At 48.6% G+C, this 16116-nt stretch overlaps 1 protein-coding gene across 1 annotated transcript in view; it reads left to right on the top strand.

Annotated features, from left to right (window-relative positions):
* Positions 1 to 12615, top strand: part of ALX4 (ALX homeobox 4) — a 54229-nt gene extending 41614 nt beyond the window's left edge. Inside the window, exons 2-4 of the mRNA XM_051966192.1 lie at positions 6006 to 6316; positions 10898 to 11026; positions 12185 to 12615. Coding sequence (XP_051822152.1) covers positions 6006 to 6316; positions 10898 to 11026; positions 12185 to 12511 — 767 coding nt within the window. The 3' untranslated portion in view covers positions 12512 to 12615. The remainder of the gene's footprint in view (positions 1 to 6005; positions 6317 to 10897; positions 11027 to 12184) is intronic.
* Positions 12616 to 16116: the final 3501 nt, after the last annotated feature.

Below are 16116 nucleotides of genomic sequence, written 5' to 3'. Positions count from 1 at the left end.
CCCAGAATTACCCAGCCAGAGGATTCGAACTCAGGAAGATGAGTTTTCTTGACCAGGCTAGGTACTTTACCCTCTGTAGCCTCTATTTGCCCCTTATTAATTATAAATCTGCAAACTCATAGGAGTCAACATTTCATTGTCATATATATTAACAGAATTAAATGACAGAAAGTACCAATATAGATAAACAGTGACTTTTGTTTAGTCATTTTTTAACTTTTGGGTGTTTTCTTGACAAAGATACTGGAGTGATTTTCCATTTCCTTCTCTAACACATTGTATAGATGAGGAAACAGGATTGAGTGACTTGACCAGGGTCACACAGCTTGTATCTGAGGCTAGATTTGCATTCAAGATGAATCTTCTGATTTTCTGACTCCTGGGCCCAGGATTCTATCCACTGTGCCACCTAGCTGCTCACCCCAACCCACCCTAAATAGTGACTAACAGATTGTAATAAGTTTAAATCCCTTCCTTTCTACCTTCCTCTTCACTAGCTAGAGAGGGTCAGCAAGGGAGATGGATAGTAAAGTGATCAGGAGTTCCTCTACCATACTGCCCTAGGGAGGCTGGGAACCAAGACCTGGCCTCTGCTTGCTCTCACCAAACAGACTCAGTTCTACCCAATTCGGTCCTGGTCCCTCTGCTGGGCTTTCTATCCCTCCTCCTTGTGGATGGCTCCATGGCACGCACCCACCATTGTCCCCTTCTCATCTTCCTGCTTCCATGCACACTCTCCCATCCATCACCATTCCCTGCTTTTGTTCACAGAAGGCAGTGTACCTGTCCCAAAATCCTTGCTTTGAGAGCCGGGACAAGTACAATGCTGAGATGACTCTTCTTCCTTCTTCTCTGTCTCACTGGTCCCATATCCCCCCCCCCCCCCAAAAAAAAAAACACTGGATAAAAGTCTCTTCAAGGCTAAAGGACACTGGACACCTGGGAATTCTGGGAAAATGTATGTCTGCCCACACATTCCAGCCCACCAACTTTCTATGACCTTTGTTCTTTCAAAGTTTATGATCCCTGGAATGGTCTGAATAGTCTTGGTTCTCAGACTAGTCTCTTGGGTCCTTCCTATGGTAACATTCTAAGTTCTATAACCTCCTATGTTATAACCTCCAGATGGAGGAGAAGTCTCATAGAATCTATGAGACTTGGACTGTAAATTTGGGTTCCCTCAATTTCTAGACCCATCAGGAAGTGCTCCCTTGTTCCAGAGCTTGGCCCATCCCAAGGCCGACTGCAGGGGATGCTGGTTACTGTATATCTAGATTTGTGCTTAGAGATCTCCATGGTCTGACCAGGAAAGTAAGGTCTCCTCCCACGAGGAGAAATAAGCTGTTGCCCCTGGCCCGTTAAGACCTTCCTGGGTCACATTTCTGCTGTCTATTGCATGCAGAACTGGGCTTTTCATTTTGAGTGAGACTGGGTGGGGTTTTTCCCCTTAAGAATAGTTTTTTAAAAATAAAATGATTTGTGCCCAGAGAAGATAAATATCTTTGCTGAAAGCTCCCTGCCAGCTTGCCAACTGCAGTCTGCATCGTGCTGTCAATAAAGGCAGGGCTTGGCAGACCCTTGTGCATCTGTGTGTGTGTGTGTGTGTGTGTGTGTAGCAGCTGCCACATCCCAGAGGGGCTTGCCTGTGCAAGCAACTCTCAAACAAACTCTAAGTTCTTTGTCCACTAAGCCCACCACCTTTTGCTTTTCCCAGATCCAGTCTCCTTTTTCTGAAGGACGCATTAAACCACTGACCATATTATTATATATGTTGTAAATACCTTGTTTGCCTGTCCTGTGGGGCTGTGATCCCCTCTCAGTAGTCTGGAATCCTATTTCCATGGAATTGTTTCAACCCCTCCTCACCCATCTGGATTAGGAGACCAATTCCCTGCCTGCCAGCCCTCCTTAGAAGCATGCTCAATAATTTGTCACTGTGTAATTGCAGGCAAATCCCCTTCTTTGAACCTCAGTTTACTCATCTGGAACAAGGACATAATCATATTCACTTCTTCACTTGCTTGAACAGAACATGTTTGAGAAACCTTAATGTTTTATATAAAAATGGGAGTCATGATTTCTGAGTTTCTAAATGTTTATGCCTTTCTGGTTGAATGTTCCCAAAGACTGAAGCTAGGGAAGCAAAAACAGAGCCCTGAGATGGAAGGACATGAGTTTAAATCCTAGCTCTGCAACTCACTAGTCACATGATATTAGGCAAGTCATTTCCTTCTCTGAACGACAATGGTCTCATCTCTGAAATAGGGATAATAATAGTTTTTTTGTCACAGGGCTGCTGGAGGAGTCAAATGAGACAGTGAATATAAAGTACTAATATGATATAAAGAATATATATTATAAAGAATAATATGGAAAGTAAACCTCAAAGCCATATATAAAAATCAGCTACAATTAACTATAAAATGGGGATAATAATAGCATAGCATAGTATAGTAAAAAGTGGAATATCTAAGAGGTGATGATTAGAGTACCCAGGCTGGAGCAAGAAAGGCTGTCTTCCATGAGTTTGAATTCAGCCTCAGATACATATTAGCTATGTGACCCTGGGCAAGTCACTTAACCCAATTTCCTCCAAAGGAAAAAAAAAAAGAAAGAAAAAATCTTGATTACTCCTGTCCCTGAAGTCTTATTCTTTGGCTTTAGGATGCTGGATAGGAGAATTCTTAAGTGTCTTCTCACCCTGGATTCAATGTGTGGGACTATGCCAACGAGTATAAAACCAGACCCATAACTAGAGCATCGTGACTGGGGCTCTGTCCCAGGGCAACCCAATTTAGAGAGCACAGTGATTTAGCACATGTGTTCCTGGAGCAGTACTTCTGAAATTAATTCCCCCTCCCACTCTACTGAATTGGTCTTAATTCATCCTTGTAATTTTTTTTTTCTTATTATGAGTTACCAAGTTTATTTGAGGAAGAATTCATGTGGCTTGTTCCCGAGGTGATTTGCGCCCCTGCCCTCAGGCCCACCAGCATCTCTAGTCATGTTGCTTGCCAATTATTCCCTGAAGTTTTCAGTGTTCTTTGAGCACTACAGGCCCGATGGGTTTGCCAGCCGTGATCAGAGCTGAGAAATTAAGACAACAGTTGCAGGGGGTAATGGTGTGACTTCAGCCATGGGGCCACGGGGCCATGGGGCCTGTTTTCTATGGTTCCGTGTTTAAAAAAACTCAGGGAAGTTAAACAAGGCTCTGTCCCAATGGCAACAGGACTATTATGAGCAAGCGTCACGTGAAATGGGAGCAGCATAACAGGAGGGAACGTTGTGGTGAGAATCAAAGTGGCAGATTGGAAATGATGCTGGGCTTGGACACAAGAATACTGACTCTTCCATTTAGTTACCTTAGTTGAAGCACTTTACATCTCTGAGACTCAGTTTCTCCATCTGCAGAACAGGAATAGGAATGATTGCACTACCTATTACACAGGGCTTTTTTCAAGGAAAAAATTAATCATTCATTTAATAATGATTTAATTAAAATCATTTGTTACTTAATATACTTAATACTTTAAAATGTTTTAATTAGTAAAAATACAATTTTTTTCTCCCTTCCAATCTATGTCTATTGAAAAAAAGAAAAGAAAAAACAAAACTTTACCTTTTTTGAAGAAAACATTTAATCATTCATTTAGTAATTTTTAAAAATGTACTTGTTTTACTTAGTAAAAATCCATTTTTTTCTCCTTCCTAACCCCTTCCTACGGGGGAAATAAAGAAGAACAAAATTTTACTTTTTTTGAGAAAATATTTAATCATTCATGTAAAAATCCATTTTTTCTCCCTTCCAAACCATCCCTACCTGAAGAAAAAATAAAAAGAAAAACAAAACTTTACTTTTTTTTAGTAAATATTTAATCATTCATTTAATAATCTTTAAAAAATATATTTGTTTTAATTCGTAAAATCCATTTTTTCCTCCCTTCTAAGCCATCTCTACGGGAAAAAAGAAAGAAAAACAAAATGGTCCCTTTTTTGAGATAAATCATCCATTTAATAATCTTTTAAAAAATGTATTTGTTTTAATTAGTAAAAATTCATTTTTTTCTCTCTTCCATGATATACCTACTGGAAAAAAAGGAAAAAAATAAAACTTTCCTTTTTTCAAGGAAAACATTTAACCATTCACTTAATAATCTTTTAAAAATGTATTTGTTTTAATTAGTAAAAATCCACTTTTCCTCCTTCCCAACCTATTTCAACTAGGAAAAAAAAAAAAGAAAAACAAAACTTTTCAACTTCCGTTTTAAAGCAACTGTTATTGTTTTGTTATTTTGTTGAAACGGAAAATACAAAGACAGAAAAACACAGAGCAAGACAGAGAGGAAGAGATGGGGGGGAGAGATGGGAAGGGAGAGGGAAGGAGACATGGAGTGAGAGAGAAAGGAAGGGAGAGAGAGGAAGGGAGGGAGGAAGTGAGAGGGAGGAGAAAGTTCCTTCCCTCAAGGGACTTAACATTCAATCTGGAGAAACAGATTTTATACATTTGAGTAAATAGGAAGTACATACAAAGTAAACACTTTGTAAACACTGAAGGCAACAATTACCTCCAAAGTGGCCATCTCTGGGGCTGAGGATTCATTGTATCATCATCTCTCTGGAGCTCTGAAGTAGCAAAGGTGGATTATGGAACCTCAGAAGACCCAGGTCACTAGAATCACTTCCCCTCCCTGAGTCTCTTATTTGACTTATTTCTGAGGCTCAGTTTCCCCGTCTGTAAAATGAAGAAGGGTTGGAACGGCTGAACTCTAAGGTCCTTCCCAGCTGTACTTCTCTGATCCCGTGATCCATCTGTAAAACGAGGGAGTCAGCTAGGTGATTTCTCATGTTCCAGTTCTTGCAATCCCTGACTGGAACCATGCCCCACTTGATGGGGATGGCAGCGGGCCAGAGTCCACCAGCTGTGTCCAAATGAAGCCAGATGTGACAGAATGTCAATTAGCCCTGGGAAAATGCACAGGATGTCTGTCAACCCAGCACTGTCAATGGGAAGCTCCTCAATTTGCACCTGAGGATCCCTGGCTGGCAGAGGAACCAGGGAATGGGCGCTGTTTTCAATTAGGAAACATGACCCACTGTGAGGAAAACCAAAATATCTTTCTGATAATGAGCAAGACTTGGGAGAGCCGCAAGAAGGATGGCAACGTTGGTCCCCTCAGCAATTGTTAATCTCTGCCCGGGGATAGGGTCCATGCAGCTGGCTTTGAGGTGGGACAGAAGAAAAGCATTAGACTTTCTTACCATCATCCCACCCAAAAAATGGCCACAGGGAGCCAGGAAGTGAGAAGAAATCCCAGGCAACACTAGAAGGCTGACCATTCAAAAAGTCCTGGCTGCAGCAAAAACATCCTTGCTCTCTGTGCCTCAGCTTAACCACCTGAAAACGGAGACAGTATGCATGGGTCAACCCCTAAATACTGAAGTAACTTCAGGAACTGAGGAAGGCTATGTTCCTTCATGGCATGGACTCCTCTAAACATAGAATCATGGCTTTGAGCTGGAAGGGTCCTCAGAAGTCACCTGGTCCAACACTTTCGATTTTCCTGAGGAGGAAACTGAGGCACAGTTTCCAAGGTCACAGAACTAGGATTTGAAACCAGATCCTCTGAATTCAAATACAACAGTCTTTGCACTGTACAACCAGGCTAAGGAAGGGTCATGGGGATGAGATACCCTGAGCCTCAGGGAATGGGAAGTTACTTCTTCTCTGGCCTCTTCCCTCTGTCAGTCTTCACATGATTAGAGCCATGACTTAGTTCTCAAATCCTGGGTGACTAGTCTGGATCACTGGATTTCTCTGTGCCTCAGTTTCTCCACCTGATAATGGGATAATACCACTGGCAGTAGTTAAGTCAAGTTTGTTGGGAGCCTACAAGTTCTAAATAAAAGCATTATGTTATTATCATGATTGGCCTCTTGGCTACCCGCTTAACTGAACTTCTTTTTCTCCCTTTCTTCTTTTTCTTCCTCTCTGCCTTCTCCCTCAGCCAAAGAAAGTTCCTTGGGAGAAACTGAGATAGCACCCAACTCTGACCCAGTGGGAATGGACAGCAACTACCTCGGCGTGAAGGAGGCTGGGGTGAAGGGTTCCCAGGACAGGGCCGGCACAGACCTGCCCAGCCCCATGGAGAAGGCCGACTCGGAAAGCAACAAGGGAAAAAAGCGACGGAACCGTACCACCTTTACCAGCTACCAACTGGAGGAACTGGAGAAGGTCTTCCAGAAGACCCATTACCCAGATGTCTATGCCCGAGAGCAGCTGGCCATGAGGACGGACCTCACCGAGGCTCGGGTGCAGGTCAGTCTGGTGTGGGGTGGGGGGCCTAGGGGAAAGGGGTTCTCTCAGGCTCATAATTCAACCTTGGCAGGTCAAGAAATTGATCCTATACACCTGATGTGTATGTGATATGGGCAGTGGAAGGAAGGAGAGAAAAAGGCATGAGCTTTTCCTTTAAGGGTCTCACACTGGTGGGTTAGACAAGAAAAATATTTATAAACAACCAAGAAACACAAAGACTGAAGGGGCCATCTTAGACCCAAAGAATGAAAGCCATTCCTTCCCTCAAGGAGTTTACATTTTACTAGTATTGGTCATGTGCTAGAGAGGAAAGATCACTGGGTTGGAAGTCGAGAGGCCTGGGTCCCAAACCAGACTCTGCCATCAATGAATTAACAAATGAGTCAATGAATGAGTGAATGCACAAATGAATGAATAAATGAATAAATCACTTATTATCCGTCCAGCTCTGTCCTAAACACCAGGGATACAAAATCAGAAGTCATGATAGTCCCCCGATGTTGAGGGGAAGAAGAGGGACCGGGAAGTTACCCCCAAATGATCCAGGGAAAATCAATTTACATTTGTGTCAGTTTGCCCATCAGCTTAATAGTCTGTATTGGGGTCCTCAAACTTTTTAAGTAGGGGCCCAGTTCACTGTCCCTCAGACTGTTGGAGGGCCGGACTATAGTAAAAACAAAAATTTTGTTTTGTGGGCCTTTAAATAAAGAAACTTCATAGCCCTGAGGGGGATAAATATCCTCAGCTGCCGCATCTGGCCCATGGGACTTAGTTTGAGGACCCCTGGTCTGTATGCATCAGTACACACACACACACATACACACATATGTGTAAAATTCCATTTCTGTCTCTCTCTGCCTCTCTCTGCATGTATCTATCTCTTTGTGTCTGTGTGTCTTTGTGTATCTATCTCTCTATGTGTATGTCTCTCTGTCTCTTTCTGTGTGTGTGTCTCTATCTCTGTGTCTCACTGTCTCTCTCTCTCCATATATACACACATATATAAATAAATATGCACATATATGTATATAGACATGTTTATACATATAAAACATAATATGTATGTGTGTATAAACACACACACACATGCTATCTCTAAGATATAAGACAGAAAATGGATGTTTTTCTCTACCTTGAATGCCCACACGAATTCTGCCCCATGTGCACTCTGGGGACTCTCCTGCCGGGGACCCTGGGTACCTGGAGCCAAGCTGAGGAGGTCAGAGGGAGAGGGCGGGGGTGGGGGGCCTTTCCCTAGGAGGGAGCCTGGCTCTTGGCTGGGCTCCAGGTACTGGAGGGGCCTCTGCTGTGCCTGTCTAGGATTCCGATCTGCGCAGCTGGTGTCTGAAGACAATAAGACTTCCCCATCCCTGGCCCACCCCGCCCCGGCCCCAGATGGGCTGTGGTTAGCGTGAGCTTTGCCAAGGCAGTTGGTGCCTTGCACGGCTCAGCCCCCCAGAGAGGCCTGTGTTGAGTGAGCCTGTGCTTGGGGCTGGGGTTCAGAGGCGTGGTGGTCCCGAAGCTCAGGATTTCAGAACTTCGGCAGCTTCGGGACGCTAGCGTTGATGAAGACCAGACGCTTAGAATCCTTAAGATCCTAGATTCTAGAATAGAGACTTTGGGGAATCCACACGGCTCCAAAGCTCGAGGACTCCAGAATGGAGCCCCAGAATGGGGCTGGAAAGGTGGAGGGGATCTGAAAGCCAGGGGCTTGTGTTTCAGGGTGGTGTAGGTGAGGGAGTGGGAAGTAGGGATGGGAAGCTAGATTTTGGAAGCCACAGGACTGAAAAATCTGGCAGGATCTAGAGCTTGGGAATTCAGACTCTAATCAATCAATCAATAAGGATTTGTTAAAGCAGTGTGTGCCAGATACTCCTTCCCACTGGGAGATCCTTCCAATCCCCAACCCTATCCCTGCTCCCTCCATTACAGTATGAGCTGAGGTTAGGTTTAGAACCAGAGAATGTCAAGAGTTCAAAGGGAGCTTAGAACCTAGTCTGAGCTGGGAATGGCCTTAGAACACAAAAAAGCAGAGCTGGATGAAAACTTAGAACAGAATGTGAGAGCTAGGGGGAACATAAGACACGGGACATAGAATGGAGGAGCCAGATGGAATCAGAACAGTCATCCCTCTCCCTCTATTTAACACACACACACTCAACACCTGTGTTTTTCTACATTACATTTAACACTGATGAACCTCTTTCCTTCTTTTCCCACAGATATCTTTATCTCCGTTAATCCCATTCATCCTCCTTCCAACACATTCATATCCTTCTCCATCACACCCATGTCTCCTTTATTCCTTCTCTTCATATTTTACTTCCTCTTCTCATCTCACCCCTTTAGATCCTCTCCTCTCTTCCTTGACCACTTGTCTTCTCCTCGTCTTCTTTCTCCTCCTCCTCTTCTTCTTCTTCCTCCCTACTGCCTTCTGCCCCACATAGCTTAAAAAAACCCCTTTACCAACGTCCCTTTATCAGTTTCTAAGATCTGTTTGTTGGGGAACCCTGGTCCCCCAGCCCCTTCCCAGGCATCAGCCATATCCAATCCTCTCCCATGAAGGGCCTGAGACTCAAGCAAAAGCAAGGGAACTTGCAAAAAGGAAAGCTTCAGAAGCTGCTCAGCATTTTCCTCCTTGTCTCTTTCTTCCAAAAAGGAAAAAAAAAAAAGCAGCAATATATCTTGAAGCCTCTCATCCCCCTCCTCACCAAGCCCCCCTCACCTCCCCTCAGCTTCCCCCACATAAAACCCTGGGAGGCTGAGGCAGGAGGAGCGGAAAGACTGAGCTAAGCCTGCAGGAAATTAAACATGAAATGAAAACAAGCTTTGGCCATCCACTCTCTCATCCTGCCCTCCACCCCCCATTCCAGGCCACTGATAAAACGGGATCCAGTTTCATTGGGAGATGAAGCTGGCTCTGTGCTCTGGGCCCCGAGGGGTGGGAGGCAGGCTGAGGGACAGGCCTGGGATGTTCAGCGCCTGGAAGAGGCAGGGGGTGGGACAAGATGGCACCGAGGTCCCAGGGAAGCCTGGTGAGCAGGGTCAGGGGAAGCCCAGGGGAGAAGGAGCCATCCACGGCAGAGTGGTAACATATTCTGCTTGGTCCCAGAGAGCAAGGTTATGAACAATGTGGAAAACTTATAAATAATCATATTTAGACTGGATGGGGGGGGTAGGGGACTGGACTTCCTAAGGCTGAGGGTTATTTCCAAAGTGGAATGAGCTGTCTTGGAGTCAGAGAGATCTCCTTTTGTGGAAGTCTTTAAACAGAAGGTGGAGGACCAATTGCAGCCATGCTGCCGTGGGGTACAGACTTGATCCCCTTCCTACCCTGAGGTTGTGATTAAGGACTGGTCCTAATTCTGGCTCTCCCCAGCCAGCCCTGCGATCTTGGACACATCATCTTATCTCACAGAGTTGGCGTAAGGATCAAGTGAGCCAGAAGAGGACAATGCACTTCTTACTAGGATCCCCATATTACCGATGGAGAAACTGAGACTCGGGCAAATGATGCCTTTTGTATCTCAGCGCCACCTGAGCATAAGCTCTGCTTCTCCTTGCCTCTACTACTCCCCCCCATCCCAAACCCTTTCCTCTATTTCATCCCTCCTGCCTTTGTTCCCTTAGGCAGTGTCTCCCCAATTTAAAGCAATCTGAGGTTATCTTTTTAATCAGTTCCAGTTAGATGTGAAGCATTTTGAAGCTTTCTCACTTTCTGCCACTTGCCTGGAAGCTCCTTCCAACCCCAGGGCAGAATTAGCCACTGAGTCTCAGGGCTGGCTGTGGGAATGGCAGGATTGAACGGTCATCTTGTCCAACGTCCTCCTTTCCCCAATGACCTGAATCTTGTCCAGAAGCAGAAGGCGACTTACCCCAAGGACGAGCAGAACACGTTCTAAAAGTCCGTCCTCTGACCCCACATTCAGAGTCCTTCCCGCTCCGACAAGTGCCTCATCTGGAACAGCCCCCATCTGAGTTCTGAGTTCCTTCTACAACATCCAGAAATATCGACTTGAAGCTTCCGGTGACAGGAAGCTCCCTCCCTCCCATTACAGCTCATTCCACTGCCAGACAGCTTGACTGGTTGGGCCATCCAGAGAGCTTCACTGCCCCTGTGACTTCTATCCATTGGTTTTAGTTTTGCTTGTTCCATCCCCAGATGATGATGATGATGATGATATAATGATGATATATGGGCAGCGTCATATCATCATCAACAACAAAACAAGCACACGGTAGCAGACGTAAGAACTCAAAAGTTTATAAAGGATTCTACATGTCATTTCACTTCATCTTCACCACACTCTTTGGGGTAATGGCTATTATCCCCATTTAACAGGAGAGAAAACTGAGTCCCAGTGAAGTAAGTGATTTGCCAGTCACACAGCTAGTGTCTGTAGTAGAATTTGAACAGAAATCTTCCTTGAGTTATCCCCTGCTCTCTAGTAAACTGATCAAATCCAAACTCAAATGCTTTGAAGGATTAGGGAATTGGGAGCCAAAGGGGATCCTGAGTAGGGCCCTCAGACCCTAATCCCTAGGGACCCCATCTCTATCCCACTGTGCTTCTCTCCTCAGGTCTGGTTCCAGAACCGACGGGCCAAGTGGAGGAAGCGGGAGAGGTTTGGGCAGATCCAGCAGGTTCGCACTCACTTCTCTACAGCCTATGAGCTACCCCTCCTTACCAGAGCTGAGAACTACGCCCAGGTGAGTGCTGCAGCCCAGTCCCAGCTCCAGGCCCCTCCCTCTAAGATGGGGCATCAAGCATGGGACGGCGAGGACCAGGGCCCTGTCATCCTTTCTCCCCTGACCCCCCATCTGCCATCCTCTGCAACAGAGAACCATGAACGTTGCTCCTTCCATCGTGCTAAGTTCTCCGAGATCCATCTCCAGGAGCACGGAGGAGAATGGAAAATTGCCGTTATTGGCAAAGGGAGCGGCTGGGCTCGAAAATCAGGCTCCCGGCAAATTGATGCTCCTCCCCAAAGGGAAGTCAGTGCGGGAGCTTTGGGGGCCTCGGGCCGGAACCGGCTGGGCTCTGGGGAAGGAAAGCGCCATCTCTCCCTTTTCCTTGTTCTGACTTGGTCACCTTCGGGGACGCGCAGAGCAGCCTGACTCGGCCACCTCGGAGAGGAAGGCCCTCTTTCTGGCCTCCTCTCCCGTCCCCCCTTGCAGCCCCCGACCAGCTGTATCTGTGTTGGCTGAAGTGGGAGTTTGGGCCGAGCCGGGCTCCGTAAGGCTGAGGGATGGTGGCCTTCCCACCCCCGGAGGCCGCCGAGAGGACTGGTTCCCAGGGAGGGGGGCTTCTGGGAGCCTGGCCCCCCAACCTGGCCTACATTTTCCAGAGCCCCCAGGCTCCCGGCCCAGATGCTGGGCCGGCTCCCTGCAAAGCTGGGAGGTCAGCAGTCTGCCTCTGGTGCCTGCAAGCTCCCCGCGCTGGGCCCCTTCGCCCTTCCTGGCCTTCCTTGCCTTAGCCGCTTCTCCCCTATCCCCTAGTTGCAGAAGACACTGGTCTCAGCGGGTCCTCCGCCCGCAGCAGCGAGTGGGACGGCACCGGGGAGGCTGGTTTTGTGGCAATGATTTTGGATGCTACCTGCCGTCCCATAGTCTCCGTTACCCCAAATCTCTGTCCCTCTGTGTGTGTCCATCTGCCTCCCGGTCTCTCTCCGTGTGTCTGTCTTTCGGTCTCTCTCATTCTCTCCCTCCCTCCCTTCTTCCCTCCCCATTATGACAAAGGTAACGAAGCTGTTCCGGATCCCCGGGGCGCTTCCATTCCCCTCCCCCTCCCTCCTCCTCCCCTCCCCCTCGCCCCTCCCCCCGGGCCTGGGGAGCCCGCCCGTGACTTCTCCGCTTGGCTCTTCCTAGATCCAGAACCCGTCTTGGATCGGTAACAACGGAGCGGCTTCTCCGGTGCCGGCCTGCGTGGTCCCCTGCGACCCGGTGCCCACGTGCATGTCCCCCCACGCGCACCCCCCTGGCGCCAGCGCTGGCGTCTCTGACTTCCTAAGTGTCTCGGGGGCCGGCAGCCACGTGGGCCAGACACACATGGGCGGCTTGTTCGGGGCCACGGGCCTCGGCCCCGGCCTCAACGCCTACGAGCTCAACAGTGAACCCGACCGGAAGACCTCGAGCATCGCGGCCTTGCGGATGAAGGCCAAAGAGCACAGCGCCGCCATTTCTTGGGCCACATGACAGGGCCCCTCCCGCTCCCCCTTCCCCCTCCCCCCCGCCTCGGGGCGCTGGCCGAGCCCCCGGGCCCCAGGCGCGCCGCCCGTTCGACTCTCCGCGCTGCCCGAGGCCCCGGGAGCCAGGGGAGTTTCAGGAAGGTGGGCGAGCGCCCTGAGCTGCCCGAGGGCGGGACTTCCTGCCGGGCCCGGAAGCAGCCCCGGCCTCCCCCGCGCTCGGAGGCTCTTGTCCCACCACAGTAGAAAAAGTCCTGTTGTCAAGTTCCGAAGCCATTGGAAATGGAGAGCCCCTCTCCACGGCCTGAGCCCCCAGCCCCTCCGAGCAGACTCCCGTCCGTCCCGGCCCAGCGGTGGAGGCCCTTCCTCTCTGGGCTCCATCTTGCCCCAAGTGTAAGGGCCTTCTTTTCCCGGCCTCTCCCCCGGGATGGCTCCCGGGCTCCCCCGGACACCATTGCCCCCCCGGACACCTCCCCTCCTCGCCCTGAAGCCGCCCGAGGGCCTGCCTCGGAACCCTGGGCTCCCTGCCTCTCTGCTGCCGTCCCGTTTGCCGGAGCCCAGACTGGGTACTAGGGTCCCTTCAGCTGGATGCCCCCTGGGGAGGAGGGGTGGGCCTTGGGGGGGCGGGAGGGAGGGTAAGGGATCGCAAGAAGAGCCAGCCTCAGGACCGGTGGGTCAGGGAGGAGGGGAGGCTGGGAGGGAGGCGCCCCAGGAGACGGTCTGGCCAAAGGGCAAAGAGGGCTGGACTCCTCAGGTCACTGATCCAGAAGGAAGGGACCTCGGGAAGAGAGAGCTGGGGGCGGGGCGGGGGGGGTCCCCAGAGCAGGAACCGGGGCTGGTCCTGAGAGCAGCCGAAACGGGAGGTGAGCCCTGGAGAACGCGCCAGAGGGAAGCTCACTTCCCGAGCTGCCTCATCCCACAAGTTTGGGAGAAGGAGGGACAGAGCCCCCTAACTGGGGGGCAGTTAGCTGACCCCAGATAAAAAAAGTATCTTCATAAGGGCCCTTCCTATTAGACCTTTCAAGAAAGTCCTTCTCCCCCTGCTTTTCTTGGGTGGAAAGAATCCCCAACCCTTTAGCCTTTCCTTAGGGCTTCCATAGAAGGAAACCAGTGTTTCTGTTTGAAGAGATGGCTCCTGACTTGGGCCCCGGCTCTCTGGGCAGCACCACCTGGCCAGGGGCTCGATCCTATGCAGGGACCCCTGGGGGCTGGACCCAGTGACTGCTTGTTTCTAAGAGTGGTTCCCTTAGAGTGGAAATAGCCCATTATCCTCAAGGCCTGCCAGCCTACTTGACCAGTTCCAGTCCCCACCAAAATCTGCAGCTCTGGCTGCACTAACTAGTGAGTCGTGTCCACCACGCTGCTTCCCCTAACTTGAATCCCAAACCCTTATCCCATTGGACTGGAGTCCACCCGTCTTTCTTTCTTTTTAATTGAAGCCAACAGACATTTCCTAGTGCCCCTTCAGTATAAGACACCTACAGGAAGGGACCCCAGGCGGGCGCCCATTCTAACTCACTGGTTTTTCCAGATGAGGAAACCATCCCCGGGAGGTGAGGCCACTTGCCCCCCCACACCGATAGAGATTCTCAAGTTGAATCTGAAGCCACATTCTCATCCTCCAGAGCCAATATTCTGTCCAAGGGTAAGGCTTGATGGAGGAAAAGGGGCTGGTGAAAATCAGGGTGTTGTAAGGAGAACAATGTACCATTATTATGACCCAGAGGAGAGCGAGATCAGTGCAAAGGAGAAATGGGGGCAAAGTGATGCGAGGTATTTGAGAAAGTTGACATCACATTCATGGGTGGGAGTGAGGAGTTGGGCGGACTAGGTTTTCTGAAGGAGTTAGCGTCAAAGTTGGATTTGGAAGGGAGGGATCAGATGGAGGTGAAGGTAGGGGAAGCAGAAGAGGGCTGAATGGCCGGGGGAACAGTTTTCCAGTTTGGCTGGAATATAGCATATATGGGGGGATAGTTTGGAATAAAGGCTCTTTGGGGAAGCTGAGCCCCTCTTGCCCTTTGGGGTACTGATCCCTGCCTCAGTGGTAGATGCTGAAATGTTGCCCCTCTCCTTGACCAGTCTCCTGGGTTCTCAGATGAGGATCAGCAATGGCTCTGAGGCAGAAGAATCACAGAGAGAGGCAGTTCTGATTCCGATCTCACCCACGGATCATATTCATTGAAAAGCCCCACAAATACTAGCCAGTCCCCTTCACTTCCCACTCCCTCCAGCTTCAGAGTAGTAGGTCAGCTGCTTTGAGGTTCAGCTCCTCACACATAGGACCCTAGATCAAGTTTGAAGGCACCTAGAATCCATTTCTCCATCCCTTTTTACAGATGAGAAAACAGGTCCATGGGAGGAAATTGAGATTTGGCTAAGGTGATCAAAGGTGAAATTAGAATTTAGACCTTCTGATTCCAAATCTAACACTCATGCTACCTCTGCAAAACTCACCAGAACCCAAGCAAGAGAAAGAGAGATTCCTCCTGATCCTTCCATGAGGAGAATATGTGCCTGAGGATCTTTATGAATCCTCAGTAAGGTGTAGAGGTTCATCCAAGATTACTCCCAAAAGGCAACACTGAGACAGGATCTCCATTCTCACCATTTTTTGCTTAGTTATCTCATATAGAGATGCCTATTTGCTGAGGGGTCCCGAGAAATAAGTCAGAAAATGAGAGTTTAAGAAAAAGGTTTAGCTTAGTCCAGAATAGGAACTGAGGAATAAGGAAAAAAGGAAGTCCCAACTCAACCAAAATGGCTTCCCCAGTAAGAAACAAGGGGTGTTAGGAGTCTTCAAGTCTCATCTCTACATGATAGGGTTCCCCTAGAACCAACCCTGTCTCCAAGTCCAAATTTAAAATTAGTGGGAGCTGTTTCCATACAGAATGAACCTCTTTGAGAAGGGGTAAATTCCCCATCTGTCAGGGTGGAAAACTGGGGGGATATTTTAGAACAAGTTCTCGTTCAGGCCTGAGTTGGCCTAGAAAACCTATCAAGTCCCTTCCAAAAGTGATTCCAACAGGGCCAGATCAGGGAAATAGGCTGTCATCTTTTTTCTGGCCCAGCTGAGGGGTGAGAATCCAGAAGGAAAGCAATAGGGAGGTGGGAAGAATAGCAAAGGCTGATTTCAGTGACCTCCTGGAGATGACTGCTTTCATTTTGTCTTTGTTCTGAAGGCTGGGAAATATATTTTCCAGTTTCCTGGGATCCCAGATCTAGACATATAGGTATGGGAGGGACAGGGAGAATGAATGGTGAGATATGACTTTATCAATAATCTCCACAGCTAATTTATACACTCACCATGGCAGGGCAGTGACTCTGACTCTGTCCATCAGTTCATCAAGGCTATTCAGTAGTCTATTCCCACAAAGACATGGCCACAGAGATTGGAGGAAGGGATTAGAAGCCCCCAAAGACTTTACTCTTCCCTCTGCAGCCTTCACACTCTACAATCAGAACAGTCAAATCATCCCAGCTTGGGGATAATGGCTTGGAAAAGGAGATTCTGTGACTCACTGTGGCCCATTAGTTTGGGTATTTTAAAAATATATGGGCTGGTCAATGGGGACACTCCCTCCACTGGGCAGGGCCCAACATCTCCATGGTGTC

This window comes from Antechinus flavipes, chromosome 6 (genome assembly GCF_016432865.1).
Source record: "Antechinus flavipes isolate AdamAnt ecotype Samford, QLD, Australia chromosome 6, AdamAnt_v2, whole genome shotgun sequence".
Lineage (NCBI taxonomy): Eukaryota > Metazoa > Chordata > Mammalia > Dasyuromorphia > Dasyuridae > Antechinus > Antechinus flavipes.
Note: the sequence above shows the minus strand (reverse complement) of the source record. Positions and strands in the feature narration are given on the sequence as shown.